This window comes from Microplitis mediator, chromosome 11 (genome assembly GCF_029852145.1).
Source record: "Microplitis mediator isolate UGA2020A chromosome 11, iyMicMedi2.1, whole genome shotgun sequence".
NCBI classification, from domain to species: domain Eukaryota; kingdom Metazoa; phylum Arthropoda; class Insecta; order Hymenoptera; family Braconidae; genus Microplitis; species Microplitis mediator.
This window is the reverse complement of record NC_079979.1, coordinates 16,479,027-16,498,038: the sequence shown is the minus strand read 5'-3', so window position 1 is coordinate 16,498,038 and position 19,012 is coordinate 16,479,027. Positions and strand designations below refer to the sequence as shown.

The 19,012-nt window shown below is 30.4% G+C and overlaps 3 protein-coding genes across 8 annotated transcripts; 2 read left to right on the top strand and 1 right to left on the bottom strand.

The window, feature by feature from the left end:
• The first annotated feature begins 232 nt into the window (after positions 1-232).
• Positions 233-4,503, top strand: LOC130678003 (E3 ubiquitin-protein transferase MAEA). Of its 3 annotated transcripts, none has more exons than XM_057484965.1 (5): positions 233-425; positions 598-735; positions 887-1,298; positions 2,121-2,743; positions 3,656-4,503. In XM_057484965.1, exons 2-5 carry the CDS (start codon positions 697-699, stop codon positions 3,755-3,757), a joined length of 1,176 nt encoding a protein of 391 aa, XP_057340948.1. In that variant the 5' UTR covers positions 233-425; positions 598-696; the 3' UTR covers positions 3,758-4,503. The 3 variants fall into 3 exon arrangements, with proteins under 3 accessions (XP_057340948.1, XP_057340946.1, XP_057340947.1); XM_057484963.1 differs by having other exon boundaries at positions 557-735; XM_057484964.1 differs by lacking the exon at positions 233-425 and adding an exon at positions 431-449 and having other exon boundaries at positions 557-735.
• Positions 4,504-4,715: 212 nt separating this feature from the next.
• On the bottom strand, positions 4,716-13,346 carry LOC130678000 (equilibrative nucleoside transporter 1). 3 transcript variants are annotated; one of them, XM_057484950.1, is made up of 10 exons: positions 13,218-13,346; positions 12,908-13,096; positions 10,265-10,461; positions 10,048-10,187; positions 9,627-9,772; positions 9,459-9,544; positions 9,245-9,391; positions 8,870-9,175; positions 7,773-7,978; positions 4,716-7,675 (listed from the first exon to the last, which is right to left on the bottom strand). In XM_057484950.1, the coding sequence occupies exons 2-10, from the start codon at positions 12,999-13,001 to the stop codon at positions 7,546-7,548; spliced, it is 1,452 nt and encodes a 483-aa protein (XP_057340933.1). In that variant the 5' UTR covers positions 13,002-13,096; positions 13,218-13,346; the 3' UTR covers positions 4,716-7,545. The 3 variants fall into 3 exon arrangements, with proteins under 3 accessions (XP_057340933.1, XP_057340932.1, XP_057340934.1); XM_057484949.1 differs by having other exon boundaries at positions 13,207-13,344; XM_057484951.1 differs by lacking the exons at positions 12,908-13,096; positions 13,218-13,346 and adding an exon at positions 12,663-12,773.
• Positions 13,305-17,409, top strand: LOC130677996 (polycomb protein Scm). 2 transcript variants are annotated; one of them, XM_057484941.1, is made up of 6 exons: positions 13,305-13,443; positions 13,520-14,246; positions 14,375-14,659; positions 15,236-16,900; positions 16,976-17,130; positions 17,209-17,409. In XM_057484941.1, exons 2-6 carry the CDS (start codon positions 14,219-14,221, stop codon positions 17,341-17,343), a joined length of 2,268 nt encoding a protein of 755 aa, XP_057340924.1. In that variant the 5' UTR covers positions 13,305-13,443; positions 13,520-14,218; the 3' UTR covers positions 17,344-17,409. The 2 variants fall into 2 exon arrangements, with proteins under 2 accessions (XP_057340924.1, XP_057340925.1); XM_057484942.1 differs by lacking the exon at positions 13,305-13,443 and having other exon boundaries at positions 13,452-14,246.
• The last annotated feature ends 1,603 nt before the right edge of the window (positions 17,410-19,012 follow it).

The following is a 19,012-nucleotide window of genomic DNA, read 5'->3' as shown; positions in this document are numbered from 1 at the left end:
AAAATTTAAAAATTGTTTCATATTTGTTGTGTGAACGTAGCTGACAGTTAAAATCAAAATAAAAGTAGAAAAATTTTAAAATTCTTATTAGGATTTTTTAAAAATCCGCGGGCATTTTTTAAACTTTCTCTATTTTAATTTATTTATTTATTCAAAATTTATAAATGCTCATATCTGCTACATTAAAATTAAATTACACATGTGCGCTTGTTGCAGAATACCAACTTCGATAAAAAAATCTTGGTCTGTCTGTCCCGATTATCTAGTATTATTTACCACCACTTATTTCGAAACCAGCTGATGTACTGTATGTTCTGGTACTAACTATTGGGATTAGGATAAATTCATCAAAACAGTTGCTTGCTAGCTCTCACACTGGCTCTCATTGTAAGACGCAGCAAAAGATATATATATATAGTATAGACGTACGTGTATATTTATATTTATGTGTGTGTAGACTTTTGAGCTTCAAGGCCTATTTATTATTTCTTTATCTGTGCTGGCTTTACATTCTATTGTTGGAAATTTTTTTCACTTTCATTTATTATTTTTCTAGATATCAATTTTACTGAATAATTCATTTTTTATAATGACCAGATTATCCTGAAGATGGTGATTTAGGATTTCTTTAGTAAGACGATACTTTTTTTTCTTCGAATATTTTTTTTTGTAAGTACTGTCATCAGAACGTCGAAAATGTCGGACATAAAAAGTATGGAGCACCCGACGTTGAAGGTAAAAATATATTAAATAATTATTTAATTATTTAAATTACGTCAGAAGTATTGAATTATTAATTGAAGTATGAGTGCGTGATAACATAATTAATTTTAATTATGATTATTTAATCATGTGTCATTTGTTTTTTTTTTTGTTTATTTTTTAGGTGCCGTACGAATTACTGAATAAAAAATTTCGTTCGACGCAAAAAGCTTTGGATCGAGAAGTGTCGCATGTACAGACAGCTGCTAATGAGTTGGAGAAAGGAATAAATAATAATAATGGACATGCAACAACTGGAGAGATAAGTCGTTTATTAGGTGGTGTCGTGGCTAAATTGCAGGCATTGAAGAGAAAGGCGGAGGAATCTATTTCTGAAGAATTACAAACTGGTATGGTTTGTAAAAGACGTTTAGATCATTTAAAAGATCATGGAAGTTCATCACCAAGTGTTGTCAACCAGTGGCGAAGACAGAGACTTGACAGGATGCTTGTTGAATATTTTTTAAGAAAGGGATATTACAAAACTGCTATGAAACTTGCTGACACTACTGAGCTTCGTGATTTAACAAATATTGGTAATTATTTTTATATATTTATTTATTTATTTATTGGAATGATTGATAAGCAGGACCAGGTACTTCAGTTGAAAGTCCATGGATTGTATAAGAACTCAGGAATCCATGTAGGAAATCATGGGTCCGTGGATTCTCATATAGGAACTTCACATAGGAAACTGTGGGTATCTGGATTTCCATTTTGACATGGTGCAGATTCCCATGGATTACATATAGATTTGGCATGGTGTGGATTCCCATAAGAATTCATGTGAGAATCTATATCGAGATCTATGTTGGATTCTTAGAGGAAACCATATGAGAATCCATCCGAAAACGTCATGTGGGAACTCAGTAATTCATATCGGAAGTATGGATTTACGTAAGAATCCATAGGAATTTAATATAGGAGTGTATGGAGATCTAAGAATCCATGTAAGAAATCATGGGTATTTGGATTTTCATATGGAAAATCCACAGAGGAAACTGGGTACCTGGATTGCCGTTTTGATATGGTGCAGATTCCCATGGAAAATCTTCGTAAAAATCCATACTAAGTTCCCATATGGATTTGACATGGTGTGGATTCCTATAGGAACCCATATGAGAATCCATCTGAAAACGTCATGTGGAAATCAATAAGAATCTAGGCTGGATTCCCATATGGATTTCTTTTGTACGAAATTTTAGTTCACGCTGTCGTTTAAATTTTGTTGATCTACGATTTGAACATCGCCGATCACACGTAGTCTACTTTTTTTCTACATGCACTAGTATTTCCCCTTCCATAGGAAGTACCTGGCCCTGTTGATAAGTAATTTAATTTAATTTATTATTTTACAGATGTCTTTATGGTATCAAGAGAAGTTGAAATATCACTAGCTAATCATGAAACAGCAAGATGTTTAGGATGGTGCCATGACAATAAATCAAAGCTAAGAAAATTAGGAAGTACAATGGAATTTAATTTGCGGGTTCAAGAATTTATTGAACTAGTCCGCGCTGATCGTAGATTGGATGCTGTCAAACATGCGCGCAAATGTTTTGCTAATTATGATGAGTATCAATTACAAGAGATACAAAGTTGTATGGGACAACTGGCGTTTCCAGCGAATCCTTACCTTAGTCCTTACAAAGATTTGTTGGATGAAAAAAGATGGGATCGACTTATTGAACAATTTCGTCATGAAAACTACAGATTGTTTCAATTAGCAAGTCAAAGTGTATTTACAGTTGCACTTCAAGCTGGTTTATCGGCATTGAAAACTCTTCAGTGTTATGGTGCTAATAAAGAATGCAAAAATCCAAGTTGCCCTGTTTGTAATGAAACACTAAATGAATTGGCAACACCTTTACCTTTTGCTCATTGTTCACAGTCGAGACTCGTATGCAGTATTAGTGGAGAGCCGCTTAATGAATACAATCAACCCATGATGATGCCCAATGGATACGTTTATGGTGAAAAGGTTACTATAATAATTTATAATACTCGTATCAAAAAAATCCATATGGGTTCTTATGGAAATCCACACATTTATGTACGTGTATCAATAGATGATAGACATAGAAATCGACATACCTCGGATTCTATAGAAACTCAAATTCCTTCCAAGTTCCAGTTGAATCCAAGTTCTTATATAAGAATCCAGGTACCCATAGTTTTCTATGTGGATTTTCTATATGGGAATTCAGGTACTCGTGGTTTTTTATGGTTCTATAAGAACTGATTCCAGTCAACTGATTCTTGACAATTGATCTCACAGACTAGATCCAACTGACAACTGGTCTTCTGAATCATCAGTTTCATCAAGATTTTCATAACTTTCATTATTATCATCTTCAAAATCTTCATCTTCATCATTTTCAATCGAATGTCAATGGGATCAGATGTCAGTGGGATCACTTGTGGTATAAAATTTGTGGGATCAGTTGACGGCACACCATTTTTATACATGAGTTCTCATATGGTAATCCAGATACTCATGGTTTTCTATGGTTCAATAAAAACTGATTCTTGACAACTGATCCCACGACAATTGATCTCACAGACTAGATCCAACTGACAACTGATCTGAATTATTAGTTTCATCAATATTTTCATAACTTTCATTATTATCATCTTCAAACCTTCATCTTCATCATTTTCAAGCGAATGTTAAAGGGATCAGATGTCGGTGGGATCAATCTGTAGAGATCATTTGTGGTATAAAATTGGTGGGATCAGTTGACGGCACACCATTTGTTACATGGGTTCCCATATGGGAATCTAGTTACCCATGGTTCAATATGGTTTCCCATGCAATCCCACATGGATTTTTTTGATAAGGACGCAATATTTAAATTAAATAAATTTATTAATTAACAATATTTAATTACAGGCGCTTGAAAAAATGGCACAAGAAAATAATGGAGCAGTTATTTGCCCTAAAACCAAAGAAGTATTTCCATTTAAAAAAATTGAAAAAATTTATGTTATGTAATATAAAATAACAATTGAATTTAATTACGCAATATCACTATTATGTAATAACTTCTTTAATAATTACTATCAATAATTAATTAATTAATAACTAATTAATAATATTAATTGAATCTTAACTAATATGTAAGTTGTAAAATAATACAATATATATATATATTTTTTAAGGAAGTTTATTTTTTTCGTTTTTACGTGACACTTAATATTATTGTTTAAAAATACAATAAAAAAAAATATTAATTCACTGAGTGATTTTTTTTTTTAATATTTATCTAGAATAAAATCGTACACAGAAAAAAGAATGTGAATTATAACCCGGAACCTGGGTGTCAATACAGGAAATTTTAAATTCTAAATAATAAACTCTCTATATACGCCATTAATTTTTTATGATGAGTGTGAATGTAGCAGACGTCATGACAATAAAGTCAGCAGACATTTAAAAATTTTTGAATTCTTTTTAACGAAAAAATAAATATTAAAAAAAATATTTTGAAAAATTGCACGTATAGTTTGTGAAATTTCCGACATGTGCATTTTTTTCGAAATGTTTTTTTTTCATTATTCATCTATTAAAAAAAATTTCTTTTAATTTCAAATGTCTGCTAACTTTACTATCATGCAGACGTCAGACAAATTTAAAATTACCAATAAACAGAGTAAATAATTAATAAAATAAAATTTAAAAAAAATGCGCATTTAAAAAATTTGAAAATTAATAAGTGCATTTTTTAGAATTATTTTTTTTTCAATCATTTACTCTATTTATTTATAATTTTAAATTTGTCTGACGTCTGCTACATTCGCAGTCACTCGTGTGAATTTCAAAATTCAAATATTAATTTTTCCTGCATAGAAAATTTTCATATTTATCCTGTAGTTATTTTTGGTTTAATTATAAATTTATAGCTCATTTTTTTCCGTGTAGATTTTTAAAATACTAAATATTTACGGTAATGTAATTTTATTAAACATTTATTGTAATAATGAATTGTGACATCGATTTATTTCAACAGTAATTTGTTTAAATTGTGACCAAGTGTATTATGGGCTTTTTTTTTTTACTACAAAGATTCGTAATTATTTTCTTAATTATTTCTTAACAGACATCTAGTAACTTCAATTTATTTTAATTATTATATAACATGCGAAAGATAATTATTTAAATAAAAATATTCACAAACGGGTTGTTACAAAAATATCCTATCTATCGTATAAAGGGTTAACAAGTTTTTTTAAATTAGTGAATCATTACATAAATTTTATGAATTATTGTCGGCATTGCTTGTTACGAGGATTGTCCAATGATACTAGATAAATTCGGACTTACATTGTGACTTTAATTATTAATTATCAACAAGTATATATGTTGTATTTATGTAGCATATTTAAAGAGTCATAGATATGTAATTAGTAAGAGTAATTTTTAAAAAAGATTTAGTGTAATATATATATTTATGTATTTAAATGTGATAGATTTATGGAAGTTTTTTTTGGTGGCATGAAGTAGATAAAATCTTGTATTATATTTCAACAGCTAAATTTTTTCTAAGTCAGATTTCGCCGATACGTGAATTTTAAAAAAAATTACTCAAAGTTGTCATCAATTAGGAGCTACCGAAATTTGGGAAATAAATTTCAGTAAAATTTTAATGTCAGTTTCCTCAAAAGTCAAATTTGGGTAAAATACAATTTCCGAATTTCGGTTAACTTTTAAATGATGAGTGTGAGTAATTTTTTTAAAAATGTATTTCCCGGCAAAATTTTTACTACATCTTTGTTCAATTAAAAAAATTCTTAGACAATGCCCTCATCCCATTTTTTGAAATATTCAATGATCGTACTCGAGAAAAATCGGGAGTGAATTCGGAGTAATTATGAATTTTATTCAAATGTGAATTTACTCGGAGTTCCGGAGTTTAAAAAAAAATTACACTGCATACGAAGTAAATTCGGAGTTTGTTTCTCTAGAGTGATTTCGGAATCTGGATTTTATTTAAATCCGCATTTACTCTGATTCAGAGTTTTAATATTAAAATAAACTCCCCTTCAAAGTGAATTTTACTTTTAGGGGATTAAATAAAGTCATTCGCTCCGCAGTAACTCCGGATGTAATCCGCGTTCACCGAAAATTTTTTACAGTGTAAATTGTCATAGTATTCAAATACTAATTAATTAAAAAAAAAATTCTGCATTAAATGAAAACCGAACGTAATTACAATTTGGCGGCAAAAATTAAAAAAAAATTACAAATTAGGAATTACCGAAATTAGTTAAATAAATTTCAGTAAAATTTTCATGTCTCCATAATTCAAAAGTCAAATTTGGGTAAAATTTATTACCAAATTTCGTTTAATTCCTAATTGATAGCTGTAATTTTTTTTTTTAAATCTACAATTTGGCAAAATTGTAATTACGTTGACTTTTTCAATTAACGCTTCAATTTTTTTAAAATTAATTAAAAATTTTCAGTCATTGAAAATTTTTAAAAAGTGGGGGCACTGTCTAAGAATGTCCTCAGCACATATTGTCACGTAAAATATATAAATATAATTAATTACTAAAATGAATTAACTTGTATAAATAAAAATACACATAAATATACGCATTAAATAATAAATATATATGTATGTATGTAAAAGCTACCGAATAATATAAAAAAGTATCTATTTAAATAAGATTTCCGAGAGAAAATCCTTTGTACATTATCAATAAATTTATTTTTAAAATTTAAAATTAATTATAATAAAAGTATGAGTCAGCGATCGAATTTATTTCAAACCTCAATCTGCGAGTTTAATTGTAATGACAATAAAAAAAAGTATAAAAATCATTTTGATTACTTGATTAAGTCTTCAATTGCTCAACACTTTTTTTTTATATAGAAAAAATACATCTTTAATATTTAATTAACAATAAATTAATGATTATAAAGATGATAAAAAAACGTTTATATCATAATTACTGTATAACATTTAATATTTGCATTTAATTACGTAAACGTATTAAAATTAATGTAAAATAAAAATTATTTATATGATCGTAGATAAAAAAAAATTAACTTAAAATAATTGTAGCCTTTTTTCTCATAAATGTTTACATAAAAAAATTGATTAGATAAAAAATGTTTAATTACAATTATTTAAAAAAGCGTGTGCTCGAATTTAAAGCGGCTTTAATTAATAAAGAGTACTCAGTATTTACTTAAGGCTTATTGGTCCGATAAAATGTGTTGTAACGGTGGCATAATTAACCGTATGGCAAGTAAACAATTATTATTACTAAGCCATTTTAATATAAACGGTATTTTAAAAAGGCATTTTGGTAAATTCAGACATAAGATTTTTGCTGAAAACGAACCTTGTAATTTTTTGCACTAAAACTACTGAGCTTTTTATCATTCCATTGATTATCCAAAGTCAATATAGTATACAATTATTGAAATTAATTAATTACTGACCCCTTGATTTTTATCTAAACATTTTTATAAATATAAAAATTTCTATAATTAAAAATAAAAAAAAAAAGTATATGTATATTTACTGAAAAAATAAAAAAATAAATCAAAGGGTCAGTGTGTCGATTACTAAATAATTATTACAGTATATAATTACATGATGAATGCCACTGAAATTAATTATTGATATAAAATAAAATAATGTAGTCAATAATAATTAATATATGAACACCGTGTACTGTCATGATTACTCATTAAATTTCTTACTTCAGTCATCCATCAGCAAATCTAGTGAGTATTAATTTCAATACAAAAGTGTAAAGAACTTTCAATCATCCCCACAAAGACAGAGATACTACTGACGGCATGGCCATGGCGAAAAGAACTCCAGTGAAAATTCCGGTGATGAGAAACGCGGCGGCAAACATTCCCGCGGTAGATGCGTATCGAGAATCGACCATTCTATAAATAAATATGTCGTTAAGTATTTCCTGTCGCTAATAAAAGCAGATTCAATTTAATAATTGAGTACAGTGTACTCTTTTGTGTTGATACTTACGATGGGCAGTACATCATACCGAGAGACGAAAGATAGCCGCTGCTGAGGCCCATTATCACTGCGATTACGAAATAAACCCAGTCGTTGTTTATGTAAACTGGTAAAGTTCTTACGAATTCATTCGGTGGCTGATAGTTACAGAATAAAAATAGGGGAATAAACAATGCGCGCATTACAACTGGAATTACCAGCCACTCTTTCTTTGGCTAAAAAAAAGAATTTTTTAAATTATTTTTTCTTATATATTGTGTGACGAGGGATGAAACAAAACGATTTCAGACCGGGGTGAAGGCTGATACGACCGCAGTCTAAAATCGTGTTTCATTCAGAGTTACACACAATATTTTTCATGATGACCTGCACTGAAACTTAAAGTTCCAGTGTCAGCAGCCAGTCAGAATCAAGTTAATTTAAGACCAATGGTGTCATCAACTATCAGCGTAAGCGTAAATTGTCATTTGTAATTTATAATTAAGCAGAAACTATAAATACTATTTATTATTCACATTAATTTTTATGAAACTTAATCACAGTCAGAACTGTCACTTAGGTAAATTAAATTACTATTAAATAAATGACAAGTATCAGAGTTTAAATTGCGAATGTCTTCAGTCAGCGGGCAGAGACATTATTTGTTTTTTTCCACGGGACAAAACACTAGTATATTACACACCTAGGGAGGAAAGTAGGACATTCCAACCCGCGTGTATAATTGCCCGGTGGTAAACACTCGGATTGGGACACCCGGCCTTCCTCCGTGGTCTGTAAACTATTTTTCACCAGATCTGTACTTGAAAGTTTAAATTTTTGCCTCTGTTTGTGGGCAGAATGGCGCGTGCGCTAATTTTTATCATTTGTTCTCTCATAAACAAAAAGAACGACTTTCTTCCCTCTAATCAGGGCAGGAATTTAAACTTTCAGTGCAGGTGTTGAAAAAATGTCTCTGCCCGCTGACTGAAGGCATTCGCAATTTACGCATGCGCGTATTAATTCGCGGCATTGAACTGAAATGAACTTCTTTCGACTGGCTGTAGAGACACTGAAACTTCAAGTTTCGATGCTGGTATCATAAAAAAAAATTTAGCAAAAGAATTTACCCATTGCACGTAAGAAGCGATGGAGCTACCAATCATAGCAGTTATATTAAAGGTCATAAAACACATGACACTGACGTAAATTTTGTCCTCTACTAAGAACTGTGGATCTGATTTTTGAATATTAGAATGAACTGCCGGAAACAGACTCAAAGTAACGAAGAAAATGAAAAATATATTAAACAATTGTGGAAAACACTGTTTGAATATTGTCCAGTATGGCGTTTTCCCATGAATTTTTGACTTCGTTTCTAACTCTCTTTTCTGTTTCTCTTTTTGAAACAACATTTCATGATATCGATAAAATCTCTGCAATAATAAAATTTGTGTTTATCAATAAAATTAAAAGAAGTCAATAACAAAATTATTGAAACTTACGTTTATTGGTAACGCAAAATAAGTGTCGAAACACGCCAATAGAACGAAAAGTGCCGTCAAAAAGTAGTAAATAGCTGCAGTTCTGAGACTTGGCGTCGACAATATAGATACAAGGTTAATTACTGCCGTAAAAGTTCCACTAATATTCTGAAAAATATTGCGTTTATTAAATACTTATAATTAATTACGATAATTAGGACATTAATTAACTTACAGATCCCAATACAACAGCACCGGTATATTTTCCAGGTAATTTCGCTGCCATACCATACACTGAGTTCTGATAAATACCATTGAAAGCTATCGGAAAAATAAGTAAATTAAAAATATTATTTACAGTAATTATTCAAATTAATTGGGGTGATAATTTTTTGTTGCTTACTATTTAGAACAACAACTGAGAACATAGTAATCCAGAAAAAAACTCCTGGCCAACCGGATGTATCAATCATAGCCATTACAATTGTTTCAACAAATATCAGTACTTGCATAAAAATTCCCCATACAATTCTAGTGGTCAAATCTCCCCTGTAACAAATTTTATTATTTAAAAAAAAATTTTTTTTAATTAATATGATAATTTAATGATCCTGAAGTTAGTAGATAATTTTTGGATTTTTTTTTCAACAAAATAATTACGAAAAACAAAAACTAAAAAAATGCACTTGTAGAAAATTAAAAAAGCTATAGGTGCAATTTTTTGAAAAAATTTTATTTTATTATTTATGATTTGTAAAAGACTCCAAAAATTATTAGACGTTGGATAACTTCAGTATCGTGGTAATTTATTGGTCGGTAATTACCCTAGGGGCATAAAAATATTAATCCAGTTAAAAATAACATTGGGAACTTGGGCTGCAAAGCTGACACTAGATACATAATTTCCTCCGTATGTTGTATTAACACCCGTGTAATTGATTGAAAATTTATAATTTTCAAAGTACTGTAAAATAAATGATTATTTAATTGGTTTATTTTCATTAAATGATAAGATAAAATTTTATCTAATTATTAACTCACATCCTTAGCAGTGATAAACATATTCCAAGGCATAAGGGTTCCAATACCATGAAGTACCATAATAATAAATACTATATTAAGTCTATCCTTCGGAGGATTCAATTCCAGGTCCACTTGGTCCATTGTCAGACTTCGGAAATTCAACTCGTCGTCTGGTTTATCTGTACCTTCCCAACCAGGAGATAGTCTAACTGGTTCTAGAGAAAACAAAAAACAAAAAAAATACATTTATATTTGAATATATTTTAATTCTTTGACAATCAGCTTAATTTTAAATCCTATATGAGTCACCACTAGTGAAATTCCGAAACAATCAATTTTTTTTTGCTTATTTCGATAGTCTATAAGGTAAGAGACCCAGTACCCGATCACTCATATATTTGCATATCTATATTAACTAAATATATGTATAAATATATGAAGAGTAGGGTGGCTTAAAAAAACCGACTATTTTTTTTTTCGAGTCTCTAATGAAAATTTGTTAGTTTAAGATGTTTTAAGAAGCCTCTCCAAAAATCAGGTCGATAAAAAATTTTCAAGAGGTCGCTCACGAATTTTGAAAATATTAAAAATGATCGAAATTCGGATTTTTTGTTTCTGAATTTTTTCTTCCTCGTGGCAGCAATATTTTATATCTGTAAAATTATGACTATGCTGAAAATTTCAGCCCGATATTTAAATATTTAAACGGCGCTCAAGAATTTTTAATATTAACTGATAATATGTAACTAATACTTTGAATTAGTTTTTGTATTTTTTTATAACTCAATTACTGTCATTTCACTGAAATATAACTTTTGCATAACCGAAAATATACAGGACAGTCTTAAACAATAAAATTGGGTAAGTTTTGAATAAGCAAAAAAACCTAAAAATTGAATTAAAAAATAAAAAAGTATGTAAATAACTTATTATTTCTATTTCTCGGGTTGTATTTTTATTCATTATGATACAAATTGATGGTAAAAAAATTGAGAAAGTTTATTATTAATATTCAAGGGTCGCTCGAAAACGTCTCAGAGACAGTGCTCGGAAACATTCAAAATTCTTGAGCGACGTTTAAATATTTTAATTTTGAGCTGAAATTTTCAGGGTAGTCATGATTTCATAAATATAAACTATTGCTGCCACGAGAAAGAAGAAATTTAGAACAAAAAAATCCAAATTTCGATCATTTTTAATATTTTCAAAATTCGTGAGCGACCTCTTGAAACTTTTTTATCGAGCTGATTTTTGGAGAGGCGTCTTAAAACATCTTACACCAACAAATTTTCATTAGAGACTCGAAAAAAAAAATAGTCGGTTTTTTTGGGCCACCCTAATGGAGAGATCAAGTATCAGGTCTTTTACTTTACCTTCAAAAATAATATACTAAAATTTAAAGTGCGTATTTCAAATAGTTTTTGAGTTACAGCCTAAAGAGCAGCCGCTAATCGGTTCTCAAAACTAAATTTTCAAAATTGCTGCAGTTATAACTCGAGGACAAATCATCCGATATATTTCATTCTTATTGCAACTTCTTTTATATGTTTCTCTATACCACGAACCTCCAGTTTTCCGATCGAATAGAAAATGTAATTTTGCCAGGCCAAAAATCATCAAATTTTCGCGCGAAATTTGAAATTTTTTTTAAAAACTCTGCCAATTTGTTAAATTTCAATTTTTTTTTCAATCGAGGGTCATGTCACGGGCAATACCTTCTAGTTTTATAAACTTTTGGTTTTTTTTATTTCCTCCACTGCAAAGGTCGCTGTCACTGCAGCGGGGACTTTTTTTTGGAACTGGGAGATTGCGAATAACTCGCTGAGTTTTCAATTTTTTTGTCCAAAAATTTAATCATATATTTATTATATATCCACAAATATATCCTCAAAACATTAAAACATTCAATGCAGTAGTTTTCTTTAAAAAAATTCCCAAAAATCACCTTTTTTAGGCGGGCACACTAGTGCTGCCCCTCAATAATTAAAATGAAAAATTCAAATTAAATAACAAGTATAATATCAAATCACGTGGTGAGATCAATTCAAATCAATTTGTAAATTAAATGCTCACAATAAAATACAGAGCGAGTTTAAGTAGCACTGACTAAAATAATTGACCTTACAATATAACAATATCAAAGGTTACGAGTATTATTCAATTTATTTATTTATTTATTTATTACAAATATTATCAACATATTCAACAAAATTTATAATTTAAACTCATTATTGATAACAAATTTTTTTATCTGCATAATTACTTCAGTTAAAGAAAAAATTTATATTTTTTAGCGTTACGTTTAAAAAAATAATGAAAAGTTCAGTTGAAAAGTACTTAGACTGTAATTATCATTGATGATAATAAGAGGACATAAATGTATAAGTGATAAGATAAAATGTGTGTAACTACATACCTTACGACAAATATATTTATAACTGAAGGGGTAAAATAATATAAAATACTAAAGAATGAGGAGAAGCCAACTTGGCAGTGAATTAAAAAAAAATGATCCAACTCAGACTCGTTTTGAGAATAAAAAGAGTGCAGACCAAGCATCCAATGTAGTTTGAAAAGACTATAGATGCATTCTTTTGACCACGAGGTTTCGAGTAACGTGTAGTTGATATTTAAAAGTAATGAATTTTTTTTAAAACTTACCCCTTACTACTATTTTTCGTGCAGCCAATTCATTGATAAGACTCTGGTCTTCAATTCCAGCTCTAAAATCTCTCTGTTTATAGGTACCAGCCATTTTAATTATTAATTATCTGCTGCAGCAAAACTTATTCAACACAAGGCGCAAATAAAATAAAATTCAAAAATAAACTTCGTCAGCACATTCTTCAACTAAAATAATTAAAAATTTAGCGGGAAGTCGATCGTCTTACCAGAATTTAAGAACTTAATTATTCATTTTTGAAATTTTTTAAATAAAAAAAAATACTCGTCTTAATTACCCGCCACGTACGTGTCCAAGTTTATGGATGACAGAAGTAAAAATTTTCGTGATTAGCGAGAGATAAGTTGTCAGTTTAAAATTGTAATGAGCCACAAAAGTTATTAAGTAAGTCCGTTCCCCACCATTTTTTAGGTTAAAACATCATCAGGAGGAATTGCGATAACATCATGCGGTGACCAATGAAATTAATTTTACGAACTTTGTCGAATTACTACGGCTTTAATCGACATACTCAGTACGCATATTACTCACACATTTATATGTCTACCCAATGTATTTACACATACATTTATATATATATATTAATATAGAAATGAACAATAGAATAGAAGAGATGCCGGATTTTCAACGACGCAACTTTACTTCCCATATTTTTTTTCCTGAAATAATTTACTGGCAATTAAAATTATATAAGTTAATAAATATAAGGATATTTATAATTACTGATAATCAATATGTATATATATGATGTATATATAATATAATGTATTGTTAATAATAATCGATGACGAATAATAAAAAAAAAAAATGAAACAACGAATGGCATCATCTCCCGCCGTTGAGATCCGAGCGAGACGCCAGAGCCAACATGGCGGCGTGACAAATAATCTCTTGTCTGCCAGAGTCAATGTTGAAAAAAAAAAACTATATAATTATTGTATTTTAAAAGTAGTATATATGATAAATATTATATTATAACGTTGATAAATTATTATTTTGATATTTTAAATAAGTAATTGTTTAATTTACTTAAAGTGATATTTAAATGTGAATTTGTATACGTGACGAGTTTGAATTTTTACCATCGCAAATTCACCCGAAATATATATATGTGTGTGTGTATCATACATGCATGTGTGTATAAATCTGGAAAAATACATATATGTGTTTAAATATAAATTATAAATGCAAACATGGTTTTAATTTTAAATTATTCTGTTAAAATAAAGATGTTATGTTTTGCGTCGTGAAAATATTACTCTGATATATTTTTATTGATTTGACGAATAATGTCGTCGATACAAAGTAAAATGCGAGGTAAAATATTTCATTAGATAATGGGTTAACCTAAATTATTTTTCATATATTTTATATTTTATTTAATGAATATTTATAGGCGGGTAATTATTATTATTTTAAAATGAATTTAAATTTGAATTTTAAAGGTCGGCCTCCGAAATCAAAGAACTCCTGTACGTGGTGCAATGAAACTAAACAGCCTCTTAAATATGTTCTACCAACTCAACATGGAAAGAAAGAGTTTTGTTCAGAGTCATGTTTATCGGCATTTAGAAAAGCTTATGTCAGAGGAGCTTGTGTACGTTGTGATAATGTCATCCGAGGATCGCCAATTAGATTGGAGCAAAAAGACGGCCCAACCAAAGACTTTTGTTCTCCGTTTTGTTTAAACAAACATAAGACGAAGGAGATTCAAGCTGAAGCTAAAAAAAGTATGGAGCTTTTTTTTTTATTCTAATCCCCCTGATAGCCACCGTGACCGCAAGTTAATTTCAAGCTACGGCCGGAATCTGGAGTCAACTTATCAGCGAAAGTTGCGGTTAAGTTGACAGTAGATTCAATTTAAATTCAAATGTTACTGTCAGATAATGACGTCAAGTTGATTCAAAGTTTAAATTCAAATTGACGGCAAGTTTTTCTGTAAAATTACATTCAGTTAATGGCCGCAGATTTACATCTTGCTGAACAAGGTGTTGCTATCAGGGCCATGTCGCTGTTTTCAGCATCCGTAATCTTGAACATGGGCCATTAGCGTCCGACTCTTATTTAATTATGATATTCTGTAAGAAAAAGTCTGAAAAAATTCGTAGATCTTCTTTGAACTCCTGACTAGGCGATAGAGTTATTGCCAGCCCCGAAAATCCCTTTTTCAATAAACGTTTTAATCAAAATTCGCAGGCATGTAGGCTATTTACAGTAGAATATTTTAAAATTCATGAACACAAACGACCCATGTTCAAGGGATTAGGGTTAATTTCAATTTTTATTAAATCATTTATATTTTTTAGACACAAATGATCAACCGTCACCAGCAGCATCACCTGCTCCGTCTGGATTACCCAGTAGTAGTGGTACGATACCACAGTCATTTACAACAAATAATGGCGCAAATAGTTCAACAAATAATAATAATAATAATACTAATACTAATAATAATAATAATAGTACTACTAGTAATAATAATAATAATAATAATCCAGCGAGCATATCGCATGCACCATCAACGTCTACAGGTCCATTTCAATATGAAACTTACCAAACATTTGACTGGGATCTTTACCTCAAGGAAACAAATAGTTCAGCAGCACCCGCAGAATGTTTCAAGCAGCACGTGACGCCTTCGGTAAATGATTTTAAAATAGGAATGAAACTCGAAGCACTGGACCCGAGAAATTTAACGTCAACGTGTATAGCAACAGTAGTTGGTGTACTGGGGCCCAGATTAAGACTGCGGCTGGATGGTTCTGATAATAAAAATGACTTTTGGCGGTTAGTTGACAGCAACGAGATCCACCCGATAGGTCACTGTGAAAAATCTGGTGGCATGCTCCAACCCCCACTGGGCTTCCGCATGAATGCTTCTAGCTGGCCGATGTTTTTACTGAAAACTTTGAACGGAGCTGAAATGGCGCCAGCGAAAGTATTCAAACGTGAACCAAAAACACCCAAGACAAATCTGTTCGAAGTGGGTCACAAACTTGAAGCGATTGATAAAAAAAATCCACAGCTCATTTGTACGGCGACCGTTGGAGCTGTCAAAGACGAAATGATTCATATAACATTTGATGGATGGCGAGGCGCATTTGATTACTGGTGTAAGTATGACTCGAGAGATATATTTCCAGTTGGTTGGTGTTTCAAGAGCGGCCATCCACTGCAACCACCTCGGCAGAAAGCCACTGGACAGAACAGGTTCAAATCGCGGACCAGTAATGTGCTCCCAGTGATGGCTGTATCAGGTAATGGAGCAAGCGGAGAACCAGCTGTTGCTCTGGTCAGTCCTGCCGGTTCTAGTGCACCACCGCAGCCTGCTACTGAACCAGACACAAGTACTGCTAACAACAAACCCCATGTACTGGACAATGTTACTCTGTATGTCAATCATAATTGTTCATGCGGACCGTACTTTGATCCTAAGAAAGTAAAAGCTATACCGTCGAAATTCGGAAGTGATACCATTCTAAATGTCATCAGAGATGTATTTCAAACATTTTTAATGGCAGCGATGAGTCCAAGACAAATGTTGAGTCTATTTAAACGTGGGGAAGGTGACTGCGTAAATCTTTTACTCGAAGCCAAAACAACGTCTATAAGATTGCCGGTATTTGTTGACGAAGAAGATTTTTACTCCTACATAAGGCGGCAGCTGGAAGATTTGTGTGCATGTGAGCACTTGTTATTCAAAAGACAAGAGACCTGCGAAAAATGTCTCAGCTCACAGCAGTCGATTATCATTAAAAGAGAGGAAAATAGTAATCCGACTGCTGAAAAACGTCGATGGTCTGTTGAAAAATCACAGACTTCTACTGCACCTCAGCAACAACCGGCGCAACCACAGCAGCAGCCTCCGCAACAAAAAAATCAAACCATTGTCACAACACCTGGCACCACCAGCATTGATTCTACTCAGCCGACACCTCCGCCAGCTAAGCAGCCGAGGAAATCAGTGCTCGGTATGTTTTAATTTTAATTTTTTTGTTTCTTATATTGATAATTATGATAAATGAAATGTTTTGTCTGCTATTTAGAACTAGAAGCAGCGACTTCGACTACGCAATCTGAAAGTTCAGCGACGCGTATCTCTTCAACGGAACCTGCTGAATGGACCATTGAAGATGTCATCCATTATATCGGAGTTATTGATCCTGTTCTTGGTCAGCATGCTGATCTTTTTCGTAAACATGTCAGTAAATTATTTATTTATCAAAAAAACAAATAAGTTGACTCATTATTTACTTATTTATTTATATTTTTCCAACAGGAAATTGATGGCAAAGCTTTGCTGCTTCTTAACTCAGACATGATGATGAAGTACATGGGTTTGAAATTGGGACCTGCATTAAAAATATGTAATTTAGTTAATCGTATCAAAGGTCGAAGGCATGTGATGCTTTGACTTTCTCAGTCGTCAGTATAAATTTTTTATTTAGACAAGAAAAAAAAAAGTTGAAGTTAAAAATAATTTCAATGAACGTTTTACGATAATAATATTTTTGAAAAAATTAACAGCATGGATTTATAAAAGTTGAATAATTGGAATACGATATATTTTTGTTGATAAAAAAAAGAAAATAACATAAGTCAATTAAATTGACTTGTACAAATAACGAATTACGCGTAAATTTAATTCATATTTAATAAAATTCCATCGAGTGGAGTTATAAATATAAATCCACTTATCAGCACTTCTTCCTTATAAATAATTATTACGCGATTTAATAATCTATATCACATCGTTCAAACAATCACGTTTACATTTTTAAATTAGCATATTGGAATTAAATAATATTTAATTATTATACATATGAATATATATATACTTTAATTTGTATTATTAATTAATTTAAACAATTTGATGTGTTAAAGGTGAGCTTGAAAAATTACTAATCAATTTTTTTTTTAATTCTTAAGGACATTCTCGGACACAATGCCCGTCATTTTTTAAAAATATGCATTAACTTTCAGCTGTCAAAACTGTATTAAAATTTTATTAATTAATTGAAAAAAATTAAAGCATTAATTGAAAAGGCGACGGAGTTGCGATTCACGGGATAGGGAATTTTAAAAAAATTAGTTCCCAAGTCGCACAGTCGACTTTTGACATCTATAAGATGGCAGTATTGAGGCTGTTTTTTGATCTATGAGGCACCAAAATGTTGACAAATTTATGGCACCGAAAAAATATCTGCTTAAAAAACTCGACACAAGTGACGTCAAAAAGTAAATTACAAATAAGTCATCGAAGATTCGTTAATTGAAATGACGGAACAGTTGATGTCAATTAAAAGTTAAACGAAATTTTAAAAATTTCAGTAAAATCATGTCAATTTTATAATTCGAATTTTCAAATTTTTTAGGCCAAAATTTACTCAAAAAATTTTGTTTAATTCCCAATTGACATCAACTGTAAGTAAATTTTTTAAATCTTTATCTCAGCGAAATTGTCCTTTTTTCAATAAATGCTCAAATTTTTTTAAAATTAATCGTTAAAATTTTGCAACTCTTATGACAGTTGTCATTGAAAATTTTCAAAAAGTGTCGCCGTCTGAGAATGTCCTTAAAATATTGCTATTGCAATACGGTCATGAAAATCATTTACTGACCTAATAAATTTTTTTTCTCATTTGCAATATCACTAGCCCGTTTCTATTATATATTTATAAATATATATATGTATACATACATTTAGTTTCTAATCAAAACATTTAATATCTGTAAATAATTAGGATTAAATATAAAGGAAAAAAATCAATAAATTTAAACAATTAATCGTATAGATCCTAAAGACTAGATGTGTCTTGTGATACCTTCACTCAGAGATTTGGTAATTAATTTTTTTTTTTTTTAATTAGCTGAATATAATTAATAACTTTCAGTCTCAGACCCCATATTGTTTGAATAATCATTTCAATGAGTACTTTATATTTTGTACCAAAGGCAGCCGGTGAAAGTTTTTCTTTAATTAATTCACTATTATTATTAGTGTTTGTTTTTTTTTTTTAATGTCCAATCTTTTGTACATAAATTCTTAATCGCTGTGAAAATTATGACAAACATTAAAATAC

Coding starts and splice junctions, on each gene's coding strand:
- LOC130678003 (XM_057484965.1), top strand. CDS start 697: ATGTCGGACATAAAAAGTATGGAGCACCCGACGTTGAAG. Junction 736..886: donor TGGAGCACCCGACGTTGAAG/GTAAAAATATAT, acceptor TTTATTTTTTAG/GTGCCGTACGAATTACTGAA. Junction 2,744..3,655: donor GATACGTTTATGGTGAAAAG/GTTACTATAATA, acceptor ATTTAATTACAG/GCGCTTGAAAAAATGGCACA.
- LOC130678000 (XM_057484950.1), bottom strand. CDS start 13,001: ATGGCTGGTACCTATAAACAGAGAGATTTTAGAGCTGGAATTGAAGAC. Junction 9,176..9,244: donor ATTTTGCGTTACCAATAAAC/GTAAGTTTCAAT, acceptor TTATTATTGCAG/AGATTTTATCGATATCATGA. Junction 7,979..8,869: donor TCGCTTCTTACGTGCAATGG/GTAAATTCTTTT, acceptor TCTTTTTTTTAG/CCAAAGAAAGAGTGGCTGGT.
- LOC130677996 (XM_057484941.1), top strand. CDS start 14,219: ATGTCGTCGATACAAAGTAAAATGCGAG. Junction 16,901..16,975: donor GCCGAGGAAATCAGTGCTCG/GTATGTTTTAAT, acceptor TCTGCTATTTAG/AACTAGAAGCAGCGACTTCG. Junction 17,131..17,208: donor CTGATCTTTTTCGTAAACAT/GTCAGTAAATTA, acceptor TTTTTCCAACAG/GAAATTGATGGCAAAGCTTT.